Genomic DNA, 13,377 nt, shown 5'->3' with positions numbered 1-13,377 from the left:
GGTAGCGGTGTCGTGCGTCGTTCGAATTCCGTGCCAATTCGCGGCCGGACTGCGCCTGTCGCTGATTGTAACGGAAATCCCACGTCGCTGATTGATCGCGCCCTGCCGTGACCAAACAGACAGACAGAATTAGACGATTATATAGTAGATGGCACATCCAACACACTCTTTTTCATTTTCTTTTTTATTGTGTCTTTTCTGGTCTATGTTTTTAATATGACAATCAATTAATACAAGTGATTTGTACAAATATTACATTTGCCTAATTTTTTTTATACATTTTATTGGTCTGCTGATAAGGAGCCTGCTGAATACTCTTTCTGAAAGGACAGGAAGTTAAAGTCTAAAAAAGCTTCAATGGCCAATGTGAAATTTGAAATATTCCTTTTTTTTAAATAACATTTGTGATATGAAAAATAAACAAAAAAAACTGACAAAATTTTTAAACAATAGGTCATTTTCTGATCACAACCAACAAGAAAAGCCATTGAATAGCATGGTCTCGAGCTGTACTCTTCTGGACTGGGATATTTTTCTTCATTGTGATATCATTTTAAGAATCGCTACATATGTACTCTATACATTCAGATTTTACTGATATTACAATATTTCAGAGGCCTTGTAGCCTTTTTCTAGTTTCTAATGCAGGTTCATATGATAGAGAAGTGTGTATGGGCCCTGTTCTCATTAATGCCCAGAATAAAAGAAACACATCCTGAGTACATGCCGAACACTTCCGCCGCAATATGCTCAGCAGGTTTCTGCTACATGAGAGCAGTGTCATATAGGGCAGGAAAGTCTGATTCCAGTGATGTATCACTTACTGGACTGCTTGGTGTAGTTTTGAAAGAATCCTTGTTTGTCTGATATAAATGATTGTATGTAGGATGGGTGACCAAAGTGAATACATGAAGGATGTTTGGATTATTAAGTTTGAGGGAAGTTCTTTGTTTCAGCCTCTAGGGATTTTACATACCAAGATTCAACCGGAAAAAAAGGCCTGTTAAGTGTGATGTGCAGAGTGGTCATTGTGTAGTATGTGTGCCAATTTTGAGTGCAGCATGTGCCCTATGTTTGTGTTAAAGAAGTTGTTCACTACTTGGAAAACTTCATCTCATACCCCTTACTTTGCCCCCATAAAGTAAAAAAAGGTTTTGCTCACCTTCCACTGGCGTCACTGTCCCCCACATCCTGTCAAATTGAGCATATTCGATTTGTCCAAAGGTGGAGACAGTGATGCCAGCTCTGATTGGGCGCCGGCGTCACTTGTCACAACAACCACACAAGAGAAACCGTGAAGGTGTCGTTCAGAAGTACAACTCGTCCCGCAAAAAATAAGCCCTCAAATGGTCATATTGACGGAAAAATAAAAAAGTTATGGCTCTGGAAAGGAGCAGAGCTAAAAACAAAAACACAAAGCCGACAAAAGCTCTAGGGGATAAGGAGTTAATCTGAGAGTAGGATAATATAGGGCACAAGAGCCTGATTCCAGCAATGTGTCACTTATTAGGCTATGTGTTGTTGTTTCAATAATCAGCATTTTATCAGCAGGAGATTAACACTACAGAACTACAACTCCCATGCCAGGCAGTCAAGTCAATCTTTATGACCCCAGCAACATCACTGATGAGCAGCTTGCTCACAATGCACAGTGTACACAAGAAACTGCCAGTCATGGTGTGGGGAGGGGTTATACAGAGCAGAAGACTTAGCTCTGCTACATCTACATCATACAAACAATGATTCTATCATTGTATGAAAACTACACCAAGCAGTCCAGTAAATGATACATCACTGGAGATACAGTACATAACTATATTATACTGCTCTCAGGTTATATAGCAAAAACCTACTGATGGATTCCCCTTGAGCATATTCGTGCCAAAATGCGGAAGACGTGTACAGCATGTGCTCAGTATGTGTTTTTTTTTCGTGGAATTAATGGGAACAGGGTCCACAGACATACACTTCTTGCTCAGGGACTTTGTGCTGTCACTGTCCACCCCTAATTAAATATGCAAAGTATTTTACATTATATACAGAATTCTTCTTACATTAAATACTTACAGTATGAGCTTGAAGGCCTTTCAGTCGGCAAGAAACAAAATGCAGGTACAAGTGCTTGACCTTTGCCAGTAGCGCTTACAACCTCTTTATCGTTATCAAGGATCTGTAACTCGATGAATACATCTGACTTAGAGGTTTGCACCTGAACGGTTGCGATGTGCTCTGCTGCCGCTTTTACAGTGTACCTTTGTCACAAGAGCAGAACAAAGAAAACATTATGACAAAAAATTCAGAACAAACAGAAAAATTCTTCTGACTGGAGATTTATGGTGGCATGAAGAAGCGGAAGGAGGTATAAGTCACTTTCCACTTTTTGGCTGATGACAATATGCAGCTTAGAATAGTACATGTTACTGTGAAAGGGAATCTGTCACCAGGTTTTTGCCACCTTATGTTTGAGCATAATGTAGGGTCAGAGACCTGATTCCAGGGATGTGTCACTTACTGGGCTGCTTGCTGTACTTTTGGCAAAATCAGTGTTTTATCAATACAGGACTAGTAAATCTGCTGCCATATATTCCAACCACAGTAAACAACTTCAAAATTAGCTAAACAATTTGACTTCTATGGTCGATCTGTGATGGTCTCCTTGAAGGTTCGGTCTATCACTTTTATACTAAACACATTACAATACATGTTCCCACATGCTTTATGCATCCATTAGCCCTCTGTGTCTGTACGGTTACACACTTAACATTATGGCTGGTCCATACAATCAGGGCAATTGTTACAACCCGCCTTTCTTGTCTACCTTTTTTTCCTCATAGATTGTAAGCTTGCGAGCAGGGCCTTCATTCCTCTTGGTATCTGTTATGATCTATGTGATTATTGTTATGCTGTAATGTCTATTGTCTGTACAAGTCCCCTCTGAAATGTAAAGTGCTGCGGAATATGTCGGCGCTATAGAAATAAAATGTATTATTATTACTTAAAGGAGATTCTGTATTTTGTTTTATTTACTTTTAGCATCAATTCATTATAGTGATTAACCTTCATATTAAAGGCTCCTATACAAATTATGCTAACGTTGGCATATAAGAGAGATCAATCGATCAACAGTCTAATATGTATGCTGGCCTCTAATCTCTTGCCGAACAGATAATGTGAGGGGAAGGAAGAATCCAGCCTGATGAATTTCAGCAGCCAATCTTTTGTTTCCTGGGAGATGAGCGCTGCTATAGAAGGTAGGTAGAGTCTCTCTCATAGAGAACACAGGGGCACTCGGACACATGGAGGAGGCAGGGAGAAAGCTGGTGAACAATCATTCGGCCAACATTTGTGTGTATGGCGGCCGTGACTTCTAGAGTTTTACCCTGGTTATGTTAGAACATGACCAGGAGCAAATACAATATTTCCTTCCTAAAGAAGGACACTTCAGGTGCAATGTATACTACCATCTATGTATTTTGCCTAAAAACCAGTTTTCTAATAGGAGTTCATTACCAATTTTGGACAATTTGGCTTCTACAACCAAAAATATACTTCTATAAAGGGGTTGTCTGGAAATAACTATCCTACCCAGTGGCTTTCACTAAGCAAAAATAATAAACTCAAGTGTTACCTACCTTTCCCAGGTCTAGCGTACATGACTCCATTAGCCAACTAGTGGGCTCAGTGTCTATGGTAGGAGCCACTGAGACCAGTGATTGGCTACAGTGAACATAACCGCTGCAGCCAAAGATGGTGTTGCCTGTCAATACACACTAGAGCTGTGGTTGAGAGTGAGCACTAGATCTGGTGAGGGTGATTAACACTCAGTTTAATTATTTTAACCTAGCAAAAGTTGATGGGAATGGAAAACTCATTCCTGGAAAACCCTATTGAGTAGAAAAGTATAAAAAGTGTCCTCGAAGGTGTCCATATCCTTTACTTTTAGATGAGTACTATGGTTACCTGCAGTAACCACCAAACCACTACACGGCCTCACCTACAGTGTCCTCACCCATCCCTTGTAGATTGTGAGCCCTCATGGGCAGAGTCCTCTCTACTGCTGTACCAGTCGTGACTTGTATTGTTATAAGATTATTGTACTTGTTTTTGTTATGTACATTGTTTCCACATGTAAAGCTCCATGGAATAAACGGCGCTATAATCTATATATATAAAGCTGAGTGTATGTGTGTGTATTGTGGCATGGCAAAGGGTTGTATAGTTGATGGGAGGTATGTGGCTCAGAGATGAGTGCGCTCTGTAATGTAAGCCCTAATTAATATCATTCCATTTCTTTTTTTTCTCAATTATTTTTATTGAGGTTGAACAAGAAAACAAGTCAAAACAATGACAACCATAGTTACAACCACCATATATATGAAACTAGGGGAACGAGAGGAGAAAATAAGGAGCAGAAAGTGGGGACCGACAAATGAAAAACAGGAAAGGAAGGGGGGGGGGGGAGGGGTGAGGGGAGGAACAGGCATTAGTGGCATCGATAGAACTATGTGTAACAGCAAGTACACATAATAAGTCTCTTGGTTCTACAGTACAGTAATATATTCCAAAAAGGAAGGAAAACAAACATCCAATATCCAATGTCTAACATCCGGCATCTTAATTATATACGGCTAAGCAGGCTGGAGCGGGGCAACCGTGGAGTGTCTACTATGTATCCAGGGGTGCCAAATGTTCTGTCTTTTTATTATGGCGGTCATCGAGTGAGCTAGTGCTAGTTCAAGCTGGCAGTGAGTGTTAATTCTATTGTGACGTCTGCCTGCGGTCTGGGCTGCAGCCAGACAACACCCCGAGAAACACTGATACCCTTTACCCCTATACAGCGATCTGGATTTATAGCAGAGCCCAGGAGGCGCTGTCTGAATAGGAGCAATGACCAGAGCAGGACGGTCGCCAGAAAGGTGTTCCAATACAGGACACAGAGGCAATGATATCCGAGACTAAACCAGTCGGGCAGAAATGGTATAAAAACAGTAGACAGTAGCAGAGTCGGATTCCAGGCCGAAGTCAGAGTCATAAACTAGGAGGGCAGCAGAGGTACAGAATCGTTAGGCAGAAGCAGAGTCAGAAGTCCAGGCAAAAGTCAGAGTCAGTCAAACAGTAATTCACACAGTAACACACAGGGGAACCAAGAATATATCTGGCGGCCTGCAAGAGCAGTCCCAAGGTATTTGAGGGATCAGGTCATCACTCACAGGCTCCTGGGCTGATGATGTCACCCGGACCGCCCCCAGGACCAGGCTGGATGGTGATGCACCAGCCCCTTCATGACTGATCGAGGAGCGAAGCCTGCGTCCAGCGGACGCCTGCGCAGGAGCCTCATAACTATCGCCGCCATCACTCGGGGTTGAAGCACAGCGCTTCCCAGAGACCAAGGCCGGAACCGCAGGCCACGAGTCAGACGGTGATGGGACAGTCCGGCGCCTCCTAGTGGTCGAGGCCGGGACAGCAGGCCCTGAGTCTGACGGTGATGTGAAAGTCCGGTGCCTCCTAGTGGGCGAGGCCAGGACAGCAGGCCCCGAGTCTGACGGTGACGTGACAGTACCCCCCCTCTAAGAGGGGCCTCTGGACCCTCAAAACCTGGTTTGTCAGGGTGTAGAAGGTTTCACCTCCTCATCAACCCCTTTGCATGAATGTCACTAGCGGGGACCCAGGACCTCTCCTCTGGGCCGTAGCCCTTCCAATGCACTAAATATTGCACAGAGTTTCTCACTAGACGGGAATCAAAGATGCCCTGGACTTCGTACTCCAAGGAACCCTTGACCAAAACTGGAGGAGGAGGGGACTGGACGGGATGAATTGGGGAGCGGTACACCTTGAGGAGGGACTTATGGAAAACATTAGGAATTTTAAACGACTGCGGGAGTTTCAACCGAAACGCTACCGGGTTAATTACCTCTAATATTTCATATGGGCCGATGAACCTGGGACCCAGTTTGGCAGACGGTACCTTAAGTTTGATGTTTCTTGTAGAGAGCCAAACCTTGTCACCAACTCCCAGGTGTGGCCCCTGGGATCGTCGTCTATTAGCCGCCGAAGCCTGCCTAATCTGAGCCCCTTTCAAATTTGAGTTTACTTCGGACCAAATTGTCTTCAGACGATGTATATTTTGCTCAACCCCTGGGAGTTCCGACATCTTGGCCGAAAATGATCCAAAGCGCAGATGTAGTCCAAGGTTAGAGAAAAAGGGGGTAGTTTTGATGGAGTCTTGGTATCTATTATTGAGAGCGAACTCCACCAATGGCAAATGTTCCACCCAATCTGACTGATGTGCTGAGACATAGCAGCGGAGGTATTGTTCCAGCGCTTGGTTGGCACGCTCAGTTTGACCATTGGTTTCGGGATGGTATGCCGAGGAGAAGGACAACTCAACACCAATACGTTTACAGAACGCCCTCCAGAACTTCGAGACAAACTGGGTACCCCTGTCGGACACAATATTTGCCGGAACGCCATGCAAACGTACAACGTGAAGAACAAACAACTTACTTAAAGTTTCAGAGTTAGGCAAGCCAGACAGGGGAACAAAGTGACACTGCTTACTGAACCTGTCCACCACCACCCAGATACAAGTTTTCCTATCGGAGGGTGGCAGGTCTGTAATGAATTCCATGGAGATGTGGGTCCATGGACTCTCAGGGGTGGGCAAGGACTGAAGCCAGCCGGTAGGGCGATTATGGGGGGACTTGGCGCGGGCACAGACTTCACACGCTGAGACGTAGTCCTTACAGTCCTTGGCCACCAAAAGTTCCTGGTTACCAGCCTAGTGGTATTATTGAGACCAGGATGGCCTGCCAGGACGGAGTCGTGTGATTCTTTTAACACTTGTAAGCGAAAGGTAGCTGGAACGAATAATTATTTTGGGGGTGTAGTGTCAGGAGCTCGTTCTGATGACCTATGGATCTCCTCCAGGAGGTCCAGAGATACTGCCGACACGACAATCCCATTAGCCAATATTGGAACTGGTTCATAGTCCTCGGTCTGTGTGGGGCAAAAGCTGCGGGAGAGGGCATCTGCCCTCACATTTTTAGTTCCGGGGCAAAAGGTGATTAAAAAAAAAATCAAACCTGGAGAAAAACAAGGCCCACCTGGCCTGCCTAGGATTTAGTCTTTTAGCCGACTCTAGGTAGGTTAGGTTTTTGTGGTCGGTAATAACAGTGACCTTGTGTTTGGCACCTTCGAGGAAGTGGCACCATTCCTCGAAGGCCCACTTGATTGCCAGTAACTCCCGATTGCCGATGTCAGTTTCTCTCCGTGGCAGAGAATTTGCGGGAGAAAAAGGCACATGGGCGAAGCTAAGTGAGGGATGCAGTGCCTTGCGAGAGCACTGCTCCGACTTCGGAGGCATCTACTTCTACAATAAACGGGTGGTCCAAGTTTGGTTGAATCAACACCGGGTTGGCCACGAAGCACTCCTTTAGTGTAGAAAAAGCCCGAGTTGCTTCAGGATTCCAATTGGTCACGTCCGCCCCTTTCCGGGTAAGGTCCGTGAGTGGCTTGGCAATCTCTGAGAATCCCCTGATGAATTTGCGATAATAATTCGCAAATCCCAAAAATCGCTGCAGTGCTTTCAGCGATTTGGGTTGCACCCAATCCTTAATAGGTTGAATCTTGGCAGGATCCATGCGGAACCCCTTGCCTGAGACCATGTATCCTAAAAACTGCACCTCTTCAGCAAAAAAAAAAAACAAAACACATTTTTCAAATTTAGCAAACAGAGTTTTTGCGCAGTCTTTGCAGTACTGAACGAACGTGTTACGCATGTGTCACAGGGTCAGCAGAATAAATCAAAATGTCGTCCAGATATACGACGACATACACCCCACAAATGTCTCTGAAAATATCGTTGACGAAGTGCTGAAATACTGCAGGAGCGTTACTGAGTCCGAACAGCATTACCAGGTACTCAAAATGGCCAAGGGGTGTATTAAAGGCCGTTTTCCATTCGTCCCCATCTCTTATGCGGACCAGATTATATGCCCCCCGGAGGTCAAGTTTAGTAAACCAGCGGGCTCCCAGTAACTGATTAAAAAGATCAAGAATGAGTGGCAGCGGGTACTGATTTTTTACAGTAATGGCGTTCGGCTCACAGTAATCAATACATGGCCTGAGTCCACCATCTTTTTTCTCTACAAAGAAAAACCCAGCTCCTACAGGTGAGGTGGAAGGTCTAATGAAGCCTTTTCGTAGGCTGTCTGCTATGTAGTCATTCATGGCTACACGCTCAGGACCAGAGAGGTTGAATATTCTCCCCTTAGGGAGACGGGCACCAGCGACCAAGTCAATAGGACAATCGTATTCTCTGTGAGGAGGTAGTTTCTCAGACTCCACTATGGAGAAAACATCTTCATAATCCCTAAATGCATATGGAATAGAAGGTGTTTTAATTTTAATTTGGTTCGCTGACAGTGACATACAGTTACTCTGACACCGTGGACTCCAGTGCACGATATCACCTATGCGCCAGTCAATTACTGGATTATGCTGGTGCAACCATGGCATGCCTAATACAACGGGATCTGATAAATTATGAATAACAAAAAATGACATCTGTTCGTTATGTAATGTCCCCACTGACATAGAAATTTCGGCAGTAACGAATTCCACGCCTCCCTGGAATATAGATGTACCATTAATCGCAGTAGTCTGAATAGGCGCTTTAAGCCTTGACAGAGGTACACCAAGGCTCCTAGCAAATAAAAAATCCATAAGGTTGCCGGCAGCACCACAATCCACATAAGCCTTCACACACAGACATTTCTTAGCAAAAGAAAGGGAAACTGGTAACAACAGTTTGGCCGCATTTGCGGGCAATACCTGGCCCCCAGAGCTGTCCAGGGGGCGATGATCCAGGAAAGTGGATTTCCAACAGCCAGCATTTTCCTTGAAGCTTCCAGGCTGCAGCATGCTTGAGCCTGAGAGTGACCTTCCAGGCTGTGCAATGTAACAGGTGTTTGGGCCAAGAATTAGCTCAGTCAGGAGGAAGAGGAAAAAAAAAAAAAAAAGGTAAGGAAAACCGCTTTTATATGTGTTAAGTATAGACACAAAAAGCAGTTTTATTTTTTGGGCCGGATATAATGTGACGTCTGCCTGCAGTCTGGGCTGCAGCCAGACAACACCCCGAGAAACACTGATACCCTTTACCCCTATACAGGGATCTGGATTTATAGCAGAGCCCAGGAGGCGCTGTCTGAATAGGAGCAATGACCAGAGCAGGACGGTCGCCAGAAAGGTGTTCCAATACAGGACACAGAGGCAATGATATCCGAGACTAAACCAGTCGGGCAGAAATGGTATAAAAACAGTAGACAGTAGCAGAGTCGGATTCCAGGCCGAAACCAGAGTCATAAACCAGGAGAGTGGCAGAGGTACAGAATCGTTAGGCAGAAGCAGAGTCAGAATCCAGGCCGAAGTCAGAGTCAAACCAGGAGAGTCGCAGAGGTACAGAATCGTTAGGCAGAAGCAGGGTCAGAAGACCAGGCAAAAGTCAGAGTCAGTCAAACAGTAATACACACAGAGGAACCAAGAATATATCCAGCAGCCTGCAAGAGCAGTCCCAAGGTATTTGAGGGATCAGGTCATCCCTCACAGGCTCCTGGGCTGATAATGTCACCCAGACCGCCCCCAGGACCAGGCTGGATGGTGATGCACCAGCCCCTTCATGACTGATCGAGGAGCGAAGCCTGCGTCCAGCGGACGCCTGAGCAGGAGCCTCATAACTATCGCCGCCATCACTCGGGGTTGAAGCACAGCGCCTCCCAGAGACCGAGGCCGGAACCGCAGGCCACGAGTCAGACAGTGATGGGACAGTCCAGCGCCTCCTAGTGGTCGAGGCCGGGACAGCAGGCCCTGAGTCTGACGGTGATGTGACAGTCCGGCGCCTCCTAGTGGCCGAGGCCGGGACAGCAGGCCCTGAGTCTGACGGTGACGTGACATCTATCAATTAGTCCTGCAACCTCTGGGGGGGTGGGATCTTTCCATCTAGCCGCTGTCAACACTCTAGCAGCTATCAAAATATGTGACAGCGTACCTCTAAGAATATGAGGAATTTCGTTCAGGCCAATGTGTAAAATGGCCTGGCTTGGGGTCAGAGTCATCTGGATACCCAAGACTTGTGAGATCAATAAATCAACACCCCTCCACCAAGGCTGGAGCACCGGACATGACCACCAAGTATGCTCAAGAGTACCCCTCATCCCACACCCTCTCCAGCATTCACCAGACCCACCAGCTCCAAAATGTGCCGTTCGGACCGGGAACTGGTACCATCTCAGGTGCGTCTTTTTCAACTGCTCCAGATGGTTCACACATGAAGAGACCTGTACAACTTCACACAATCCTTCCTCCCAGTCAACAGGTTCGGAGAGAAAACCCAGATCCCGCTCCCACCTGATCATATAGGGCAGTTTTGTATTATCCGGCGGGTCATTCAGGGCTCTATATAATAATGAGATACCTCTCAGGCCAGAATCAGGCAGCAGAAAATAACCGTTAACTGTGTTATTTAGTTGTGAATTGAAAAAAACTGAGTCTGGTGAATTATGCAACATATGACGTATTTGTAGGTATTGGTAAAAACACCTCCGGGTGGCCGGAAACTCAGCAGCCAGTTGGTCAAACGGGATTAACCCACCACTCCCCACCAGGTCTCCCAGACTCACAATTCCGGCAGCAACCCATGACTGAAGATTAAGGTATGGAATAAGCATCTCAAGGGCCTTTAACGATATGGAGTGGCGTGATAGTTTAATAAGAGATGGGACCACTGTCCTCCAATGATGTAGCGCAGCTTTCATAGTTGGCAAAAGTGGGGAATATTTAGTAGTTTTAATAGCTTCAGCCTCCAAAATATATCGGGTAGACCTGGCGGTAGCATAATAGTTTTCTATTTGAAGCCATTTATGGTCTCTGTCCGCTTGCCACCAGTCTCTCAGTCCCGTCATTATAGCGGCTTTATGATACTTTAACAAGTTAGGTACCCCCAGTCCCCCTTTTTTATACGGGAAATACATTAGGGCCCTGGAGATCCTAGACTTTTTATATGACCAAATATAACTATATGCCATAGTTTGTAATCTTAGAATTCTTTTTTTAAGGATTATCATTGGTATGCACCGGAGTAGGTACAATATTTTAGGTAGGACAATCATCTTAAAGGCATTAATCCTTGCAATCCAGGAGGTCTGGACAGCATGAAGCTGCTCCAATTGTTTCTTAAGCTGTATTTCCAAATTAGTAAAGTTCCTATCCACAATCTGCTCAGAACCCGTCAGCGTAATGCCCAAATATGGAATACCCTCTCTCATCCACTTAAACAGAAAAATGGCCTCCAGCCTTGTCTTTGCCGCACAAGGAACCGCCACCGGAAACAGGGATTTTGTGGGGTTCAGTTTATAGTATGAGACCTTGCTAAATTCCCCAAGTTCACAAATAATCGCAGAAAACGAAGATTCTAAATTTACACAGGATAGAATGTCATCATCGGCGTATAGACCGACTTTGTGCTCCACCTGTCCAACCCTAATCCCAGAAATGCCCGCCGACATTCTAATGCGCTCGGCAAGCGGCTCCATGCACAGCGCAAAAATAACAGGCGAGAGCAGGCACCCCTGTCTCGTACCGTTCGTGATCTGGAACGGGCCGGACAAGAAGCCAGACGTCAAAACCCTGGCGCAGGGGGTCGAGTACATCGCACAGATTGCGGATAATATAGGGCCCGACAGTCCAAATTTCTTCAGGACTGCTCTTAAATATCCCCAGTGCACCCTGTCAAAAGCTTTTTCAGCATCAAGTGACAGGAATGCACTGGGTTGGCCAGACAGCTCAGATATTTTTATCAAATTCAACATACGTCGTATGCCATCCTTTGCCTCCCGTCCTGCAACAAAGCCCACCTGATCTGGTGACACTATAGTCGGTATAATTAGTTTCAGTCTAGATGCTATGATTTTAGTAAACAGTTTGACATCTGAATTTAACAAAGCAATGGGTCTGAAATCTCCGGGATGTGTGAGTGATTTCCCCGGTTTTGGTATAGTGGAAATAGTGGCCTCTAAATTAGGGGCCATCACAGTACCAGCGTCTCTCCAGTGTGTGAGCAGATGCTGTAGATATGGTGTTAATTGCTGAGAAAAGGTCCTAAAATAATCATTCGTTAAGCCATCCGGGCCTGGGGCTTTATGAAGTTTAGTCTGTTTAATCGCCTGCTGAATTTCTGCAGCCGCGAAGGGGGCGTTTAAATAATTTAATTGGTCAATGGTAATACATGGCGAACTAACAGAATCTAAGTATGCATCAATAGATGTTTGGTCAGGTTGAGGGGTGGAGGCATCATCTTTTAAATTATAGAGGGCAGTGTAATATTGAGCAAAGGCTTGCACTATGTCCTGTGGGTTCCTAAGGGCTCTACCTTGCTCATCCAATATGTGGTCAATTCGTGACATGACCTCCCGTTTACGAACTCTGCGAGCTAGAAGCGCTCCCGCCCTGTCCCCGGTAGCATATAAGTTAGTTTTAAATTTCTTCATATTGTATGCATATTTGTATAGGAAATTTTCCCTTAATTTAAATCTAATTTGGCAGATCTCCTCAGAGACGGAGGGCGTATGTGCAGCCTTATTAATAGCATCTAAATAATGTAAACGGGAGAGCAGAGCCTCTCTACTGGCTTCTCTTTTCTTCTTTAAATATGAAACTTGTTGTAGGAGAACCCCCCCTAACCACCACTTTGTGAGCAGACCAAAGGGTCTCATCAGAGACCTCCCCATTATCGTTTATTTGAAAGTAGCCCTCCAGCTCCGAGGAAACCTTATCAACCACCTCCCCCCTCAGCAGCAATGAGTCATGAAGATGCCACCTGAACGCAGGGTCAGCCTGGTGGGCAAGAGCAAATGTCAGAGAGACCGGAGCGTGGTCAGACCAGGCGATTAGGCCAATAGTGGCATTTAGACACCTGCTTAGGGTCGCACTATCTATCAAGAAATAGTCGATACGGGAGTATTGGAGTGCCTAGGAGAATAAAAAGTATAATCTCTTTCCAATGCGTGTGAGTATCTCCAAAAATCATGTAGGTGAAATTCATGGGATAGGAGGTACAAACCCCTCCTAGTTCTCTTCCTTCCTGAAGAGCAGTCAAGGTCCGCATTCATGGGGAGATTGAAATCACCACATATGATATTGCTACCCTTCGCTTTTAAAGAGATATCATTAAAGGCAGTTCTCAAAAATTTGTGTTGGCCTTCATTGGGAGCATATTCATTTGTCAACGTGTGCACCTCTCCATTTAGCAGGCAAGTGACTGTCAAGCATCTACCTACGGAGTCAGCATATTGTGATAACAATTGAAATGCTATTGTACGTTTC

General features: G+C 45.4%; 1 protein-coding gene across 1 annotated transcript in view; it reads right to left on the bottom strand.

Moving 5' to 3' along the window:
* ADGB (androglobin) overlaps window positions 1–13,377 on the bottom strand; it is a 463,044-nt gene that overhangs the window by 158,105 nt on the left and 291,562 nt on the right. The window contains exon 27 of the mRNA XM_073557676.1: window positions 2,068–2,252. Within this exon, the coding sequence (XP_073413777.1) occupies window positions 2,068–2,252 (185 nt within the window). The remainder of the gene's footprint in view (window positions 1–2,067; window positions 2,253–13,377) is intronic.

Source organism: Dendrobates tinctorius, unplaced genomic scaffold (assembly GCF_039654945.1).
Source record: "Dendrobates tinctorius isolate UK_male_01 unplaced genomic scaffold, ASM3965494v1 ptg000250l, whole genome shotgun sequence".
Lineage (NCBI taxonomy): Eukaryota > Metazoa > Chordata > Amphibia > Anura > Dendrobatidae > Dendrobates > Dendrobates tinctorius.
This window is presented reverse-complemented; position numbering and strand designations above follow the sequence as displayed.